General features: G+C 43.4%; 1 protein-coding gene across 2 annotated transcripts; it reads left to right on the top strand.

Moving 5' to 3' along the window:
* Positions 1-7,297: 7,297 nt before the first annotated feature.
* Positions 7,298-9,610, top strand: LOC147014299 (transcription factor 15-like). 2 transcript variants are annotated; one of them, XM_085852198.1, is made up of 3 exons: positions 7,298-8,230; positions 8,725-8,778; positions 8,910-9,610. In XM_085852198.1, exons 1-2 carry the CDS (start codon positions 7,688-7,690, stop codon positions 8,758-8,760), a joined length of 579 nt encoding a protein of 192 aa, XP_085708324.1. In that variant the 5' UTR covers positions 7,298-7,687; the 3' UTR covers positions 8,761-8,778; positions 8,910-9,610. The 2 variants fall into 2 exon arrangements, with proteins under 2 accessions (XP_085708324.1, XP_085708323.1); XM_085852197.1 differs by having other exon boundaries at positions 7,349-8,230; positions 8,936-9,610.
* The last annotated feature ends 2,650 nt before the right edge of the window (positions 9,611-12,260 follow it).

Here is a 12,260-nt window from a genome sequence, read left to right as displayed (position 1 = left end):
GCAATTTATGGTGCGTTAAGGCACCCTTAGCAGGTTTCCGGAGTTGTCCAGAAGCTACTACTGCAATTCCGGTCTTTGGCGGACGCGCGACTGCAGTTGGGCCGTAAGCGGTCGTGCGTGGGTGTCGAACCGGCGGAATCGTAACTACATATATATATATATATATATATATATATATATATATATATATATATATATATATATATATATATATATACATATATATATATATATATATATATATATATATATATATATATATATATACACATATATACAGTAGACTAGGCGTAAGTCGTCACCATCGGGACCGAGAAAAAAGTGACGACGTATAAATGTGACGACTTACGCGTATGCGAACATTCATGATGACTGTGGGGTGAAGAATGAAGTCGCGCGTGACCTGGACACATATGTGTGAGAGCCGGCTATTGTACCAAAAGGAAAACACAATCCTCGGGGCATAGGTGGGGGTGAGTTGGTGAGTTGGAAAGTGATCAAGCAAAGATGGAATTCATGAATCAGTTTATCAAAAGTAAAGATAATGAACAACTCTGTAAGACAACTCGTATACCATCGCTGATGGTATGGTGACAAATTACATGACACACAGTCATCGTGGTGATGATAACCACTCAATGCCTATGTGTAAGTGAGTGCGGTAATGTACAAAACAAGCCAATATAAAACCATGATCGGACTTCAACACTAAGCTCGATCGATCCTTTACTTCTTTGGGAAGTAATCCGTTATGTTTGACTGCCTCAAACTCTTGGGCATCTGGTGCATGAGAAAGGTCTATTCAAACCGGTCATTGTATTCCATGATGTTGGCTGGGCAATCCTCCACCAAAAGATAGTATCGGCCAAGTATTTGGCCGAATCTGCCGAATTGGCCGAAACCGAATATTTGGCTGAGCCGACATTTGCCGAAACCAGATGATGAGCGTGTCATCGACATCTTCAAAGGACACACATTTCACGCATTTCACACTTCCCACCGGCCTCACGATCTTCTCCACTTGTCCAAATATCTTGCCCTTATTCTTCAAGATACCGTTCAATGTCTGCCGTTTGATGTCCAACTTCTCAGCTATGTCTGTTTTCTTCATCAGTGGATTTGCCTCGCAAAACTGGATAATGTCGTATTTTTCTTGGTAGGTTTTAGTTGTAAGCTTACGCTTAGTCGCCATTGTCCTGCCTGCAGTGCGATGAACGTGTGTACGCAGTTATAAATAGCCTATCACTGGCGGTGTACACCAATGAGCGAGCATCACGATTCCATGAAATCAGGCTTCTCATGAGGCAGCAGTTCCGTGTGACGAGTTAGGAGTGGTAATTTACTTGAGTTTCCATTACGTGGGAATGGACAACATCTGACGACTTAGACGAAGTGACGACTTAGAGATGACGACTTACAGAGGGATGACCCTTTATTCAAAGGGATTTAACATGAGATTAATTCGGGACTTTTTGACGCTGCCGACTTCGGCGAAGTGACGAGTTCCACGCTGCCGACTTACACCTAATCTACTGTATGTATATATATATATATATATACACACATATATATATATATATATATATATATATATATATATATATATATATATATATATATATATATATATATCTACCCACATATATGCATATATATATATATATAAAAATGTATATCTACATACATATATATTTTTTTTTTTTATCTACATATATATATATATATATATGTATATAGATATACATACATACATACTGTACATATATACACTATAGTTCAAAAGTCTGAGAACACCCCCATTTTTCCAGTTTTTTTTTCTGAAATTTAAGCAGTTCAAGTCCAGTGAATAACCTGAAATGGTACAAAGCTAAGCGGTAAACGGCCAGAGGTTAAAAGAAAATGTTTAGGTTACCAACAACTGAAAAATAATACAAATTTCAGAGTTGTTAAAAAAGTCCTTTCAGCGAACATGTAATGGGTTAGCAACTGCAGCTGTTATGCAGCAATGGAAGTAAATTAAGCCTTGAAAGTTGATTCAAACAATTCCTAAAGGTGTCCCAACTTTTGTTGATTAGTTACAAATCCTCTGTCTGTATAAAAGCAGTATTGGAACAGACTGTGTTGCTACACCCTCTGAAGCATTATTTGGACAATATTGCACTGCAGGAAGTAGTATATTTCTGTCATAATGGTGAGAAAAAGACATTTAACAAAGGAAGATTGACCATTATAACCCTTAAAAGTGTAGGTCTTTCCTTTGGAGAAATTGCAAGGATGCCAAGGTGTCAGTGAATACAGTTTCCTACACCATCAAAAGGCACTTGGAAACTGGAGGAACTCAGACAGGAAGAGGTCTGGCAAACCCAAAGCCACAACACAAACAGAAGACAAGTTTCTGAGAGTTAACTGCTTGTGTGATAGGCGGCTCACAGGACAGCAGCTTCAAGCACAGCTTAAAGGCGCTGTTACACCTTGATGATTTCGCCAGCATATGCCGACTTATGAAAAATTTGTCTAAAACGCTGGCACACGTCAAATACGTTATGGGTAAGTTTTGTATACGTTAAGAGCACGTTGAAAAACACTGCCATGCATCTTAGTATGCTGGCTTTCATCGTTGTACTTTGCGGTTGTCCTCAAATTTTAGCATGCTGAATTTAGCATGCATGCCTACAACCAGAAGTTGTAGGCACATTATGCGATCGATGACACATGTCGACACACGTTACTTGTAAGTTACTCATAAGTCGAAACACGTCGAGGTAATTATTTGCGTACCCGAAACAAATTTTCACCGATGAGTCACGTGTTGTAGGCACGTTACACGATCGTTGACACACGTCGAGGCACGTTATGTGATCGTTGACACACTTCGAGGTACGTTACTTGTAAGTTACTCAGTAAGAAGTCGAAACTTCTTACATACTTGTAAGAAGTCGAAACACGTCGAGGTAATGCTTAGCGTACCCAAAACTTATTTCTAGCCTATGAGTAACGTGCTTTGAACCTATGTGTAACGTACCTCCAACACATATTGACGTATGTAGACGTATTTGATTGACGTCTTCCGGACGACCACAGAACTTACTGAACGTGTTTCTAATTTACAGCTAATGTATCATGGCGTATTGGCAGCGTTTAAAAAAAACAAAAAAAACAACAAAACTTCCGATATTTCGTCACGTGCCATTACGTCACGTCCAATTGCCTCTTCAGTTTGCTCATGTCTTATTCTTAGTTCCTCCTCTGTGAATATTTTCTGTTTGAAGATATTGTCACGTCGACGTCGAAACTTAAAAGCAAATGTCCGAATATGTTTTAAAATTCGTGATAGACTAAAAAAATAATAATAATAAAAAACAACAACAACAACAACAAGCTGTTTTCGTCACGTGCCTTCACGGAGCCAAGGAGAAAAAACAAAATGTGCCTTGATGGAGAAAATAAGTTTCGGGTATGCTAAACATTACCTCGACGTGTTTCGACTTATGAGTAACTTACAAGTAACGTGTGTCGACGTGTGTCAACGATCGCATATCGTGCCTTCAACTTATTCCCAGCGTAGCGGAACGTGTGAGCCATATGGCGAGTACGTCGTAAAATTTTCAGCATGCTTGAAATTTCACGACGTACGAAACGTACCACGAAATATGACGGCGTACTTCATCGTTTTTCAGCGTGCTCTTAACCTATACACAACTTACCCATTACGTATTTGACGTGTGCCAGCATTTTAGACACATTTTTCATAGGTCGGCATACGCTGGCTAAATCGTCAAGGTGTGACTGCGTGGTTGACACTTTAAATTTTCAGGCGGTTATGATTTAAATCGGCGTGCGGCAGGTTTTTAACAGGCTACGCCGCGAGTTCGTCGGCGATACGTGCAGCGCGCTATGCCTAAGTTAAACTATCATTGGGCATAGGTTGTGAATGCCGACAACAGACTAAGCATTCGTCGGTATAAGTTATCTATAAGACAACGAAACGTTCTGTGTCCATTACTAATATGTTATGCATACGACCAACTCGTTATGAATACGACCAAAACTTAAAAAAAAAAACATCAAAATTTCAGCGTACGCCAACGTTTTACATACATGTTTATACGTTGCCATTGCTGGCTAAATCGTCAAGGTGTGACAGTGCCTTAACACTGATCGAAGTAAGGAAGTCTCAGTTTCAACTGTGAGGAGAAGACCTTCAGCTGCAGGTTTGACAGGTCGAATGGCAGTAAGAAAGCCATTGCTAAGATGGCAAAATATGAAAAAGAGGCTAGCCTGGGCCATGAAGCTCCACCAGTGGACTACTGAAAACTGGAAGAAAGTCTTATGCACCAATGAATCAAAATTTGAAATCTTCGGTTCATCACGCATGGTTTTTGTACGCCATCGAGTAGGCGAAAGGATGGTTCCCCAGTGTGTGACACCAACTGTCAAACATGGAGGAGGAAGCGTGATGATCTGGGGCTCTTTTACTGGATTCAGAGTCAGCGACTTGCACAGAGGGACTGGCACGCTGAACCAAAAGGGCTACCACAGCATTTTGCAGCGCCATGCAATACCCTCTGGTCTACGCCTCGTTGGTCAGGGGTTCATCCTTCAGCAAGATAACGTCCCAAAACATACCTCCAGGCTATGTCAGAACTACCTTAGAAGAAAAGAACAAGACTGTCGGCTTCAAGTCATGGAATGGCCAGCACAGTCTCCAGACTTAAACCACATCGAGCTGGTTTGGGATGAACTGGACAGAAGGGTGAAAGCAAAGCAACCTGCAAGTGCAACACATTTTTGGGAACTTCTGCAATAGTGTTGGGAAGAAATTTCTGAACAATATTTGATTTCCATTGTAGAAAGAATGCCACGAGTATGTTCGGCTGTTATATCTACAAAAGGTGGCTACTTTGATGAGTCAAAATTTTAGATTAAATTTTGTTCAACAAAACGATTCCATGATTTCTTTTTTATCTGTAATTGTTTATGTGTTCTATGCTTTAATTTATTGAAACATTAAATTGCTTAAATTTCAGTAAAAACTGGAAACATGAGGGTGTTCTCAAACTTTTGACCAGTAGTGTATATATATATATATATATATATATATATATATATATATATATATATATATATATATATATATATATATATATATATATATATATATACGTATGTATATTGTTACGGAAATGGCCCTTATTGGACTACTAAATATAGGATTAGCTCAGTTCCCCCCATTAAATGCATCTATAGTTAGGTTGTTTGGTAAAGTGTACGTTATATGTGTGTCGGGGAATGTAAAGGGCTGTTTTATTGTTTGTGCGTTGGTGGTGAAACGAGAGATCCCTATTATTCCTTCCCCACCCCGGGATAGGCCCCTCCCAGTCGACTGAGGGGGTGTGGCCTGGAGAGAGGGTGTGGCTCGAGAGAGGAAGTGACGCCAAGGGGAGGGCTTTCGTCGGCAGTCGCCGTGAGAGGCGTGCTGGTGGAACGAAAAGAGGAAACGTAAGGTTCAGGGCTCAGTTCCCGAGTTTGGAAAACGGAGTCGCTTCAAAGCGAGCGAACAAAGGAGGCACAGTGTTGGATCTGCTGGGAAAGACACTGAACCGACCTGCACGTCGAGGATTCTGCCGTGAGAGGGACGGCAGCCGGCTTGGAGAAGAAAGAAAAAGGAAGGCAGAGGTGAATCGGCCGGGAGAGAAGGCCGAACCTGAGGGTCGAGTCTGCCATCGGCCGAGAAAGAAAAGGTGATTTGACAGAGAGAGAGGACCTGAGAGTATTTCGCGGAAGTCGGGCTTCGAGGCGGGAAGGCAGGAGAGGAGACGCCAGAGCGTCTGACGGTCCTTACCCACCTCACAGCTGGACACGTCGATCCGCCTACGGAGCCCGGCCCCTGGACTTGGGCCTTGTCTGGAGAACAGGCCAGGCCTGGATTTGTATGCTGGACCATGAGAGAGATCGGCTGAGGCCTATCGTCGACATTGCACGGGACCAGAGCGCATGGAGACCGCGTGCTTGAGGTCTGCGACAAATGGACAAGCGCCATCTTGCCACGCGGCGCGTTTGAGCGGGAGCTCGAATCCGTGGACATCCCTCCCGTTTTTTTGTGAACACCCTGAACCCTGAACCCTGTTCAGCACCCTGAACGCCAGCCTGTTGCAAGTGACATTCGTGCTTTTGACACTGTCCTCTCGTCCATGTGACATCACCAAGTACTCTGTCTTGTCTTGCATGCATGCTGTTTGTCTTTGTCTGCACGTGTTGTATAAGGCATATTTCGGTAGCGATCCCCTCGAAAGCTGTAGACCGTGGTTCCCTAGTTAAGAACGGGTTGAGGGTTGTTAATAAAACCATTGTCGTGAATTTTGCTTGTGTTGTGTTCCTCGATGTTCCCCAATAAATCTGGTTAATTCGTATGAAGTTGCCGCTCTGGATTAATTCGTGTCACATCGAGGAACAATCTGTTCAATTGGCATATAACACCGAAAATGGTTACAGTCTGGTAGACTCCGCTCGGTCTCTGACAAAACCAGTCTGTAACCGGGGGTTCTATTTCCCCAACTGGTAAGGTACAAGGATTACGTTGGTATCGTGATTGAAGACGCGTGACCCGAGGCCTGTGCCGAGCCGGCCGGCGTTATAAACCCCGGAGACGGTGGTGGTGAGAGTGGCACCAAGGACCGGGTGAGAATCCCGCCACCCGGGATCCGCAACAATATATATGCTCTGCAGGGAATGAAACCGATTTCATTTACGTACTTGTTATTCCATATTGCATTTAATGGCAATTAATATACACAGTCTCCGTGGGACTATACTGAATCTAGGGGTCACATGATCATGCGCGACCTTTAACTCGGAGATGAGACCATCAGACGCATCACTGCTGTGTTGTTCTCCCAAGGTCATGTTTGCTGCAGATGCAAAACGTCCATTTCTTGGCTGAGACGTTTTTTCTGGGTGTTTCTTCTACTTGGCCATTCTTTCTCCAAGTGTCCCTCTTCCCTGCTGTTGGTGTGTTTCCCTTCTTTCCACTTTGTTCACGTATTAATTGCTTATTTATGACATCTTAGCTAACCACAATCATCTTGATGTTTTACTAAATTCTAAAAACCAAACTTCTTGTTGCATACATCAACTGTATATGAGACCTAAACTATCTTTGAAACCCAAATGAGTAAAACTTGTACAATAGTCCAAAGTAAAGCAACAGTTGGGATTATATAGCAAGGAGGCCAGCTTATATCCATTATGATCATTGTTTACACATCCATCCATGGATATGGGATTAACTGAAGCCTTTGCGACCCCCATTTCCACTTTAAAGTCTGAAGCTTGCTGAGTAAGTGGAGGTCCCAATTCCCAAACTCGAAGGGTCCAAGAAAGCCCGTGGACTAACCGAGCTTGTGCCACGGGCTCCTGGTTATTTTGTGCTCACGCACCGCTGACAGGTGCGCATGGACCGGCCTGACAGATACGCGATAGGAATAGCCAGCGCGGGCACTAAACTTATCCCAACCGGGTCTTCATCCTTGCACTCCACGTCTGCCTCCTTTCGCTTTGGTCTTTCAATCTGTCCCTCTCCCTCTCTTTCCTTTTTCTCCACATCATCTTCATCCTAATTGCCATCTGTGTTTCTGGGTCATTCCTGGCTATCCCGAGTCTCCTGTGCCATATCTCATAACATTTCGTGATGACCAAGGCGACAGTGGAGGGCGTGCATTCCTCTTACTCAGCTGGACATCAGGCCGGCCATAAAGACCGCTTCGAGAAGGTCGGCACGAGAGAGCCGCTGGTCCCAGATGAGAGAGCGCTCGAGGAAGATGAGGACAACGGTGATGTTGACGGACAAGGTTTTGACACCTTGAGGGCTGCAGAACGTATCCGGCCACGTCGGGTGATTTCGGTGGGAGCGCAAGGGGTCGTTGGGGTGTGCGCGGTGCGCCCACTCGGCACGTGCAGACGGCAGACAGCAAACGCGCGTGAGCGTGACCGCACGCACAGCGTGAACACTGCATTTGGTGCGCTGCGCACTCTCATCCCCACCGAACCCACGGACCGCAAGCTGTCCAAGGTGGAGACCCTGCGTCTCGCCTCGAGCTACATCGCCCACCTTGGAAATGTTCTACGTGGGGCACGTGGCACGGGCTTCGCCAGGCCGTGCGTTTTGCGGCGTCCTGGCTCAACTGCACCGCGAGCCGTCTGCACCTTCTGCCTTAGGGGTCAACGCCATGGGGTGAGGGATCTGCACACCAATAGCCTCGAACGGTCATGTTCGTTTTTGTATCTATGTGCGAACAGAACTTTGGGTAGTTGGAATTTTGCTCGCTAATGGATTTCCTTATTCCTAATTGCCTTTGGAGAGTTTGGTCTAATTGACTGGCTTTCCATCAATCATCCTTTGAAACCTCCATTTAAGTAACACACCAATGCTAAATATGTTGAAACCGATGTAACCATGCCATGTACATTGGATCTATAAAGACAAATGATTTTTTTTCAGGCCGTTAATTTAATATCATTAAATCGTTCATTTAAACACCAATAGGAAAACACATCAGTGTATTGATTAATTATGACGTCAAATCCTTTATCCAAATGTCTGCAGATGAAGGACATGCTTTTGAGCAACTTTGTGCTGGGGTATCCTCCAGAGATCAATATAGAACCTACGGTTCCTTCATTCACCCTCCTCTTCCCCACCCTTACCTGCCCTTCCATCTTTTGCAGATGAGAGAAAAAGATTGGAAGTGTGAGAGTGAGTAATTGCAGATTCATCAGCAGGTGAGACTGTTTGGGGTTTTCTTGATAATGCAACTCTGAACTATTGTGACGTCCTGTAATGATGTACGTCATTGTATGAGTGGACTTGTGCTTTCCGAGTTTAACGAGTCTGGGGTGCTGTGCCTTGTAAGGGACTTCAATCTATGGCTATTTCCAGGAGACGTGGCGTGCTCCAGGCACCTGGTGCTTGGATATTTTGGGGGTGTCGACGTGTCGCTTCAGCAGCGGCTGTTCACAGCAATGTCACACACACACACACACACACACACACACACACACACACACACACACACAAGTGCTTCATGGCTGACCAGCTGCTGAACTGATGGCACGGGCATCCTCAAGCTCGGCGGACCTCTACCAACATGCCTGCTGCAGGAAAGCTTCACCAATGAGCAGGAAGAAAGATGCTGCGAGTGAGAACTTGAATGAAGGATACTGAAACTAGCTGCAGGTAGTAAGGTAGAAAGCCCTGGAAGTATTTCCCAATTCCTCCATGTCCTTCAGCCACATTTAATCCTTTTACTCACATCGTCACCACCAGAAACCGGACTTTGCTGGTTTTTCAAGGGCAACGTGCAGGTGGAGGACACAAGGCGAGCTTTGTTTCTCTGATCGCACCACCGAATTAGATGTGACATGTACAGATAAATTATCAATCATTTATATGTTCGCAAATTATTTCTAAAGTTTTCGTTGTTGCCTTCTTCTAAGGTGACTTTAAGAAAGTCATGAGGGCTCCCCAATGTGTGCCATGTGGGGTGGCTGTAAATTTCTGGGTAGAAGTAATTACTGTTGTTGATGTGTCATTAAATACGTTAACATGCTTTTATCTCGAAGGTTTAGCCAATTCTTTGTTTTTTTTTTTTCTAATAATGGCGTGTTAGCTCGTTTTTTCATGAGCATGGTGCAAATATAAACTCGTTAGTTCTTATACAATGGGTTCCTGTATGTTATGCCCAACGGGAGCAGGAGGGACTGTCGGGGAAGGGGTGGTGGAATGAGCGCTGATTACCGACAGTGAGATTCAACTTCCAAATGTTGTTCGGCAAGATGACAGCAGGGAGTGATGCATTGCGGAGTGTGACAATCTTTGAAGGTGACATATATCTGCTCATGTCGTTTTGCAAGTGTGAACATTGCAAATCCAGTGCTGGATTGGGGCTGATCAGTAAGTCCGTGGCCTATCATAAAAGTGGGAAAATTAAAATGAAGGGAAATTGTTCAGTAAGTTGCATTTATAAAAGTATTGTGTAGGAAAATAATAGTTTGGGTTTCTGCAATATTTGGGCCAAACACTTACTGATGACGCCTACTTATAAATCAAGAACACCATATGTAAGTTAAATACTGTTATCATGGCTTTATGTTGTCGATATGCTGTATTCTTAAACTGCGGAACCATGACATTATGGTTCATATTTTGGTTGTCCAATAATGCGTATATATATATATATATATATATATATATATATATATATATATATATATATATATATATATATATATATATATATATATGTATATCTCCTCTCTGAAGTATGGTCGTGTGTAGTCACTGGTATGGTTATCAGACTTTACATCGTTCAAGTAAAACAGTGGTCTTTATAGACTGACATGATAGCCTACAGGTACGCACACTCACCTCTGAGCTGTCTAACCTGGGTACGAATCTTGGCTCAGCCTTCAACTTTCAGCCTGTTGTTTCACAGGCAGGGCACTTCCCTCGGATGGACGTTAAACTGGGTGTCCCATCTGCCAGCATTAGTCGGTGGATGTTAAAGATCACACGTTGCAAAGGGTAGGCGAGCTGTCACCAGCACCCTGAACAAATTCCAAATTCCTGCCCGAGCCTATTAGGGGCACTGCATCAGTGAAAACTGCGCCTCCAGCAAATTATGCTACCTGCAGCCGTGTGCTGGATAAGAATGAAGTGATCTTGAAATGAAAACACAAGGTGCATTTTCAAAACTTTGAATTTTATACATCTGATAATTATCTTTCTGGCACTTACAGACTATAAGGAAAAAAAAATAGGACCACCTGTCCTGAAGCTCACCTGCATCAGAAGCAACAACCACTCAAACCCCCTGCACACCCCTTTTTACCCTGAATTTTTTTTGTGCTGTGAACACACTTTGGTCCATCACTGGTGATGAATGTTGTGGTCAAGTTTCATCGAAATTGTATATGCAGTTTCCAAGAAGAGAGCAAATCCCTATTTGGGTAGGGGGGATCAAAAAAAACCCCTGCAGACCCTCATAATGAGCACAGATTTTGATGTGGTCAATACACCTTCGTTAGGCATCAGATATGAAGCTTGTGACCAAGTTTCATCAAAATTGTGTGTTTGCTTCAAGCGATAATGATTGAAGTGTTGACTGACTCTCACACACACACACACACACACACACACACACACACACACACACACACACACACACACACCTACAGACACTACTCGATTGCATAAGCTCACCTGACTAAAGTCCAGGTGAGCTAAAATGCCTTAATTGCGACTTTATAGTGAATCACCCAATAATTTATGTGTAGCCATGTCTTGTACACAATGGGCCATGAGCTGTGTGATGTCACTGATACCTTTATGATTCCAGAACTTTGTCCATACCTTGGCAATGCGGTTGCATCCAATGATTGAGGGTAATGTTATGACTTTATGCAAGGGACTAACTGTATATTACATTTGTAATTAGAACAGCACTCGGTCGAGCGAATACCTCTGCCAGGCTTAACAGTTCATGTTTTGTATCCCATTGATAGGCCGGATGTGCATCTGGACCGTGACCAAAATCGAATCAGCTTGTTCTTGTCAACTTACCAACTCATCCACCTAGTTTTGTCATAACCTGTCCACAACAATTTGAACTAAGACTGCTACTACTACTACTATTTGAAATATGCTGTTTATCTTTTAGGGCCCCATCTCTCAATGATGAAGAATCACTTTAAAACCTTTTCCTTAAATACCATATCCAGATCCAGATCCCTATCTTCACCAAGATCGAATAAATTCGTCCTCGTCACACACCCAACTTTTACACCAAGTTTCGTCCAAATCTGTCCTTAACTCTTTGAGATAACTTGCTCACAAACAGACAGACAAACAGGGGTGAATACATAACCTCCGTCCACCTTCAGTGGTGGAGGCAAAAATGTGAAAATTTTATATACTTTATCTCCCTCCTCCCTCCCCCCCCCCCCATTTGTTTTTACACCCCTCTCCCTTACCCACTTCAACCAACATGCCTTCAGCTTTCATTCCACTGCTTATTTCCCTTTTCTCGATATTTATCCCAGTCTACCCCACCCTTCCTTTCCTTTTCGTACATAATATGTAGAAAAGGGCTTGGGTGTCATAATATTTCCCACAATTAAACTCTCCAAACAATCTCCTCCATCAAAGTCATGGTGGTGCCATGTCAACTCCTTCTCTGGTGCATGCTCCCCCACCACCCCCTCCC

Source organism: Eptatretus burgeri, chromosome 13 (assembly GCF_056783735.1).
Source record: "Eptatretus burgeri isolate ZD-2024b chromosome 13, Ebu_testis_v1, whole genome shotgun sequence".
NCBI lineage: Eukaryota > Metazoa > Chordata > Myxini > Myxiniformes > Myxinidae > Eptatretus > Eptatretus burgeri.
Note: the sequence above shows the minus strand (reverse complement) of the source record. Positions and strands in the feature narration are given on the sequence as shown.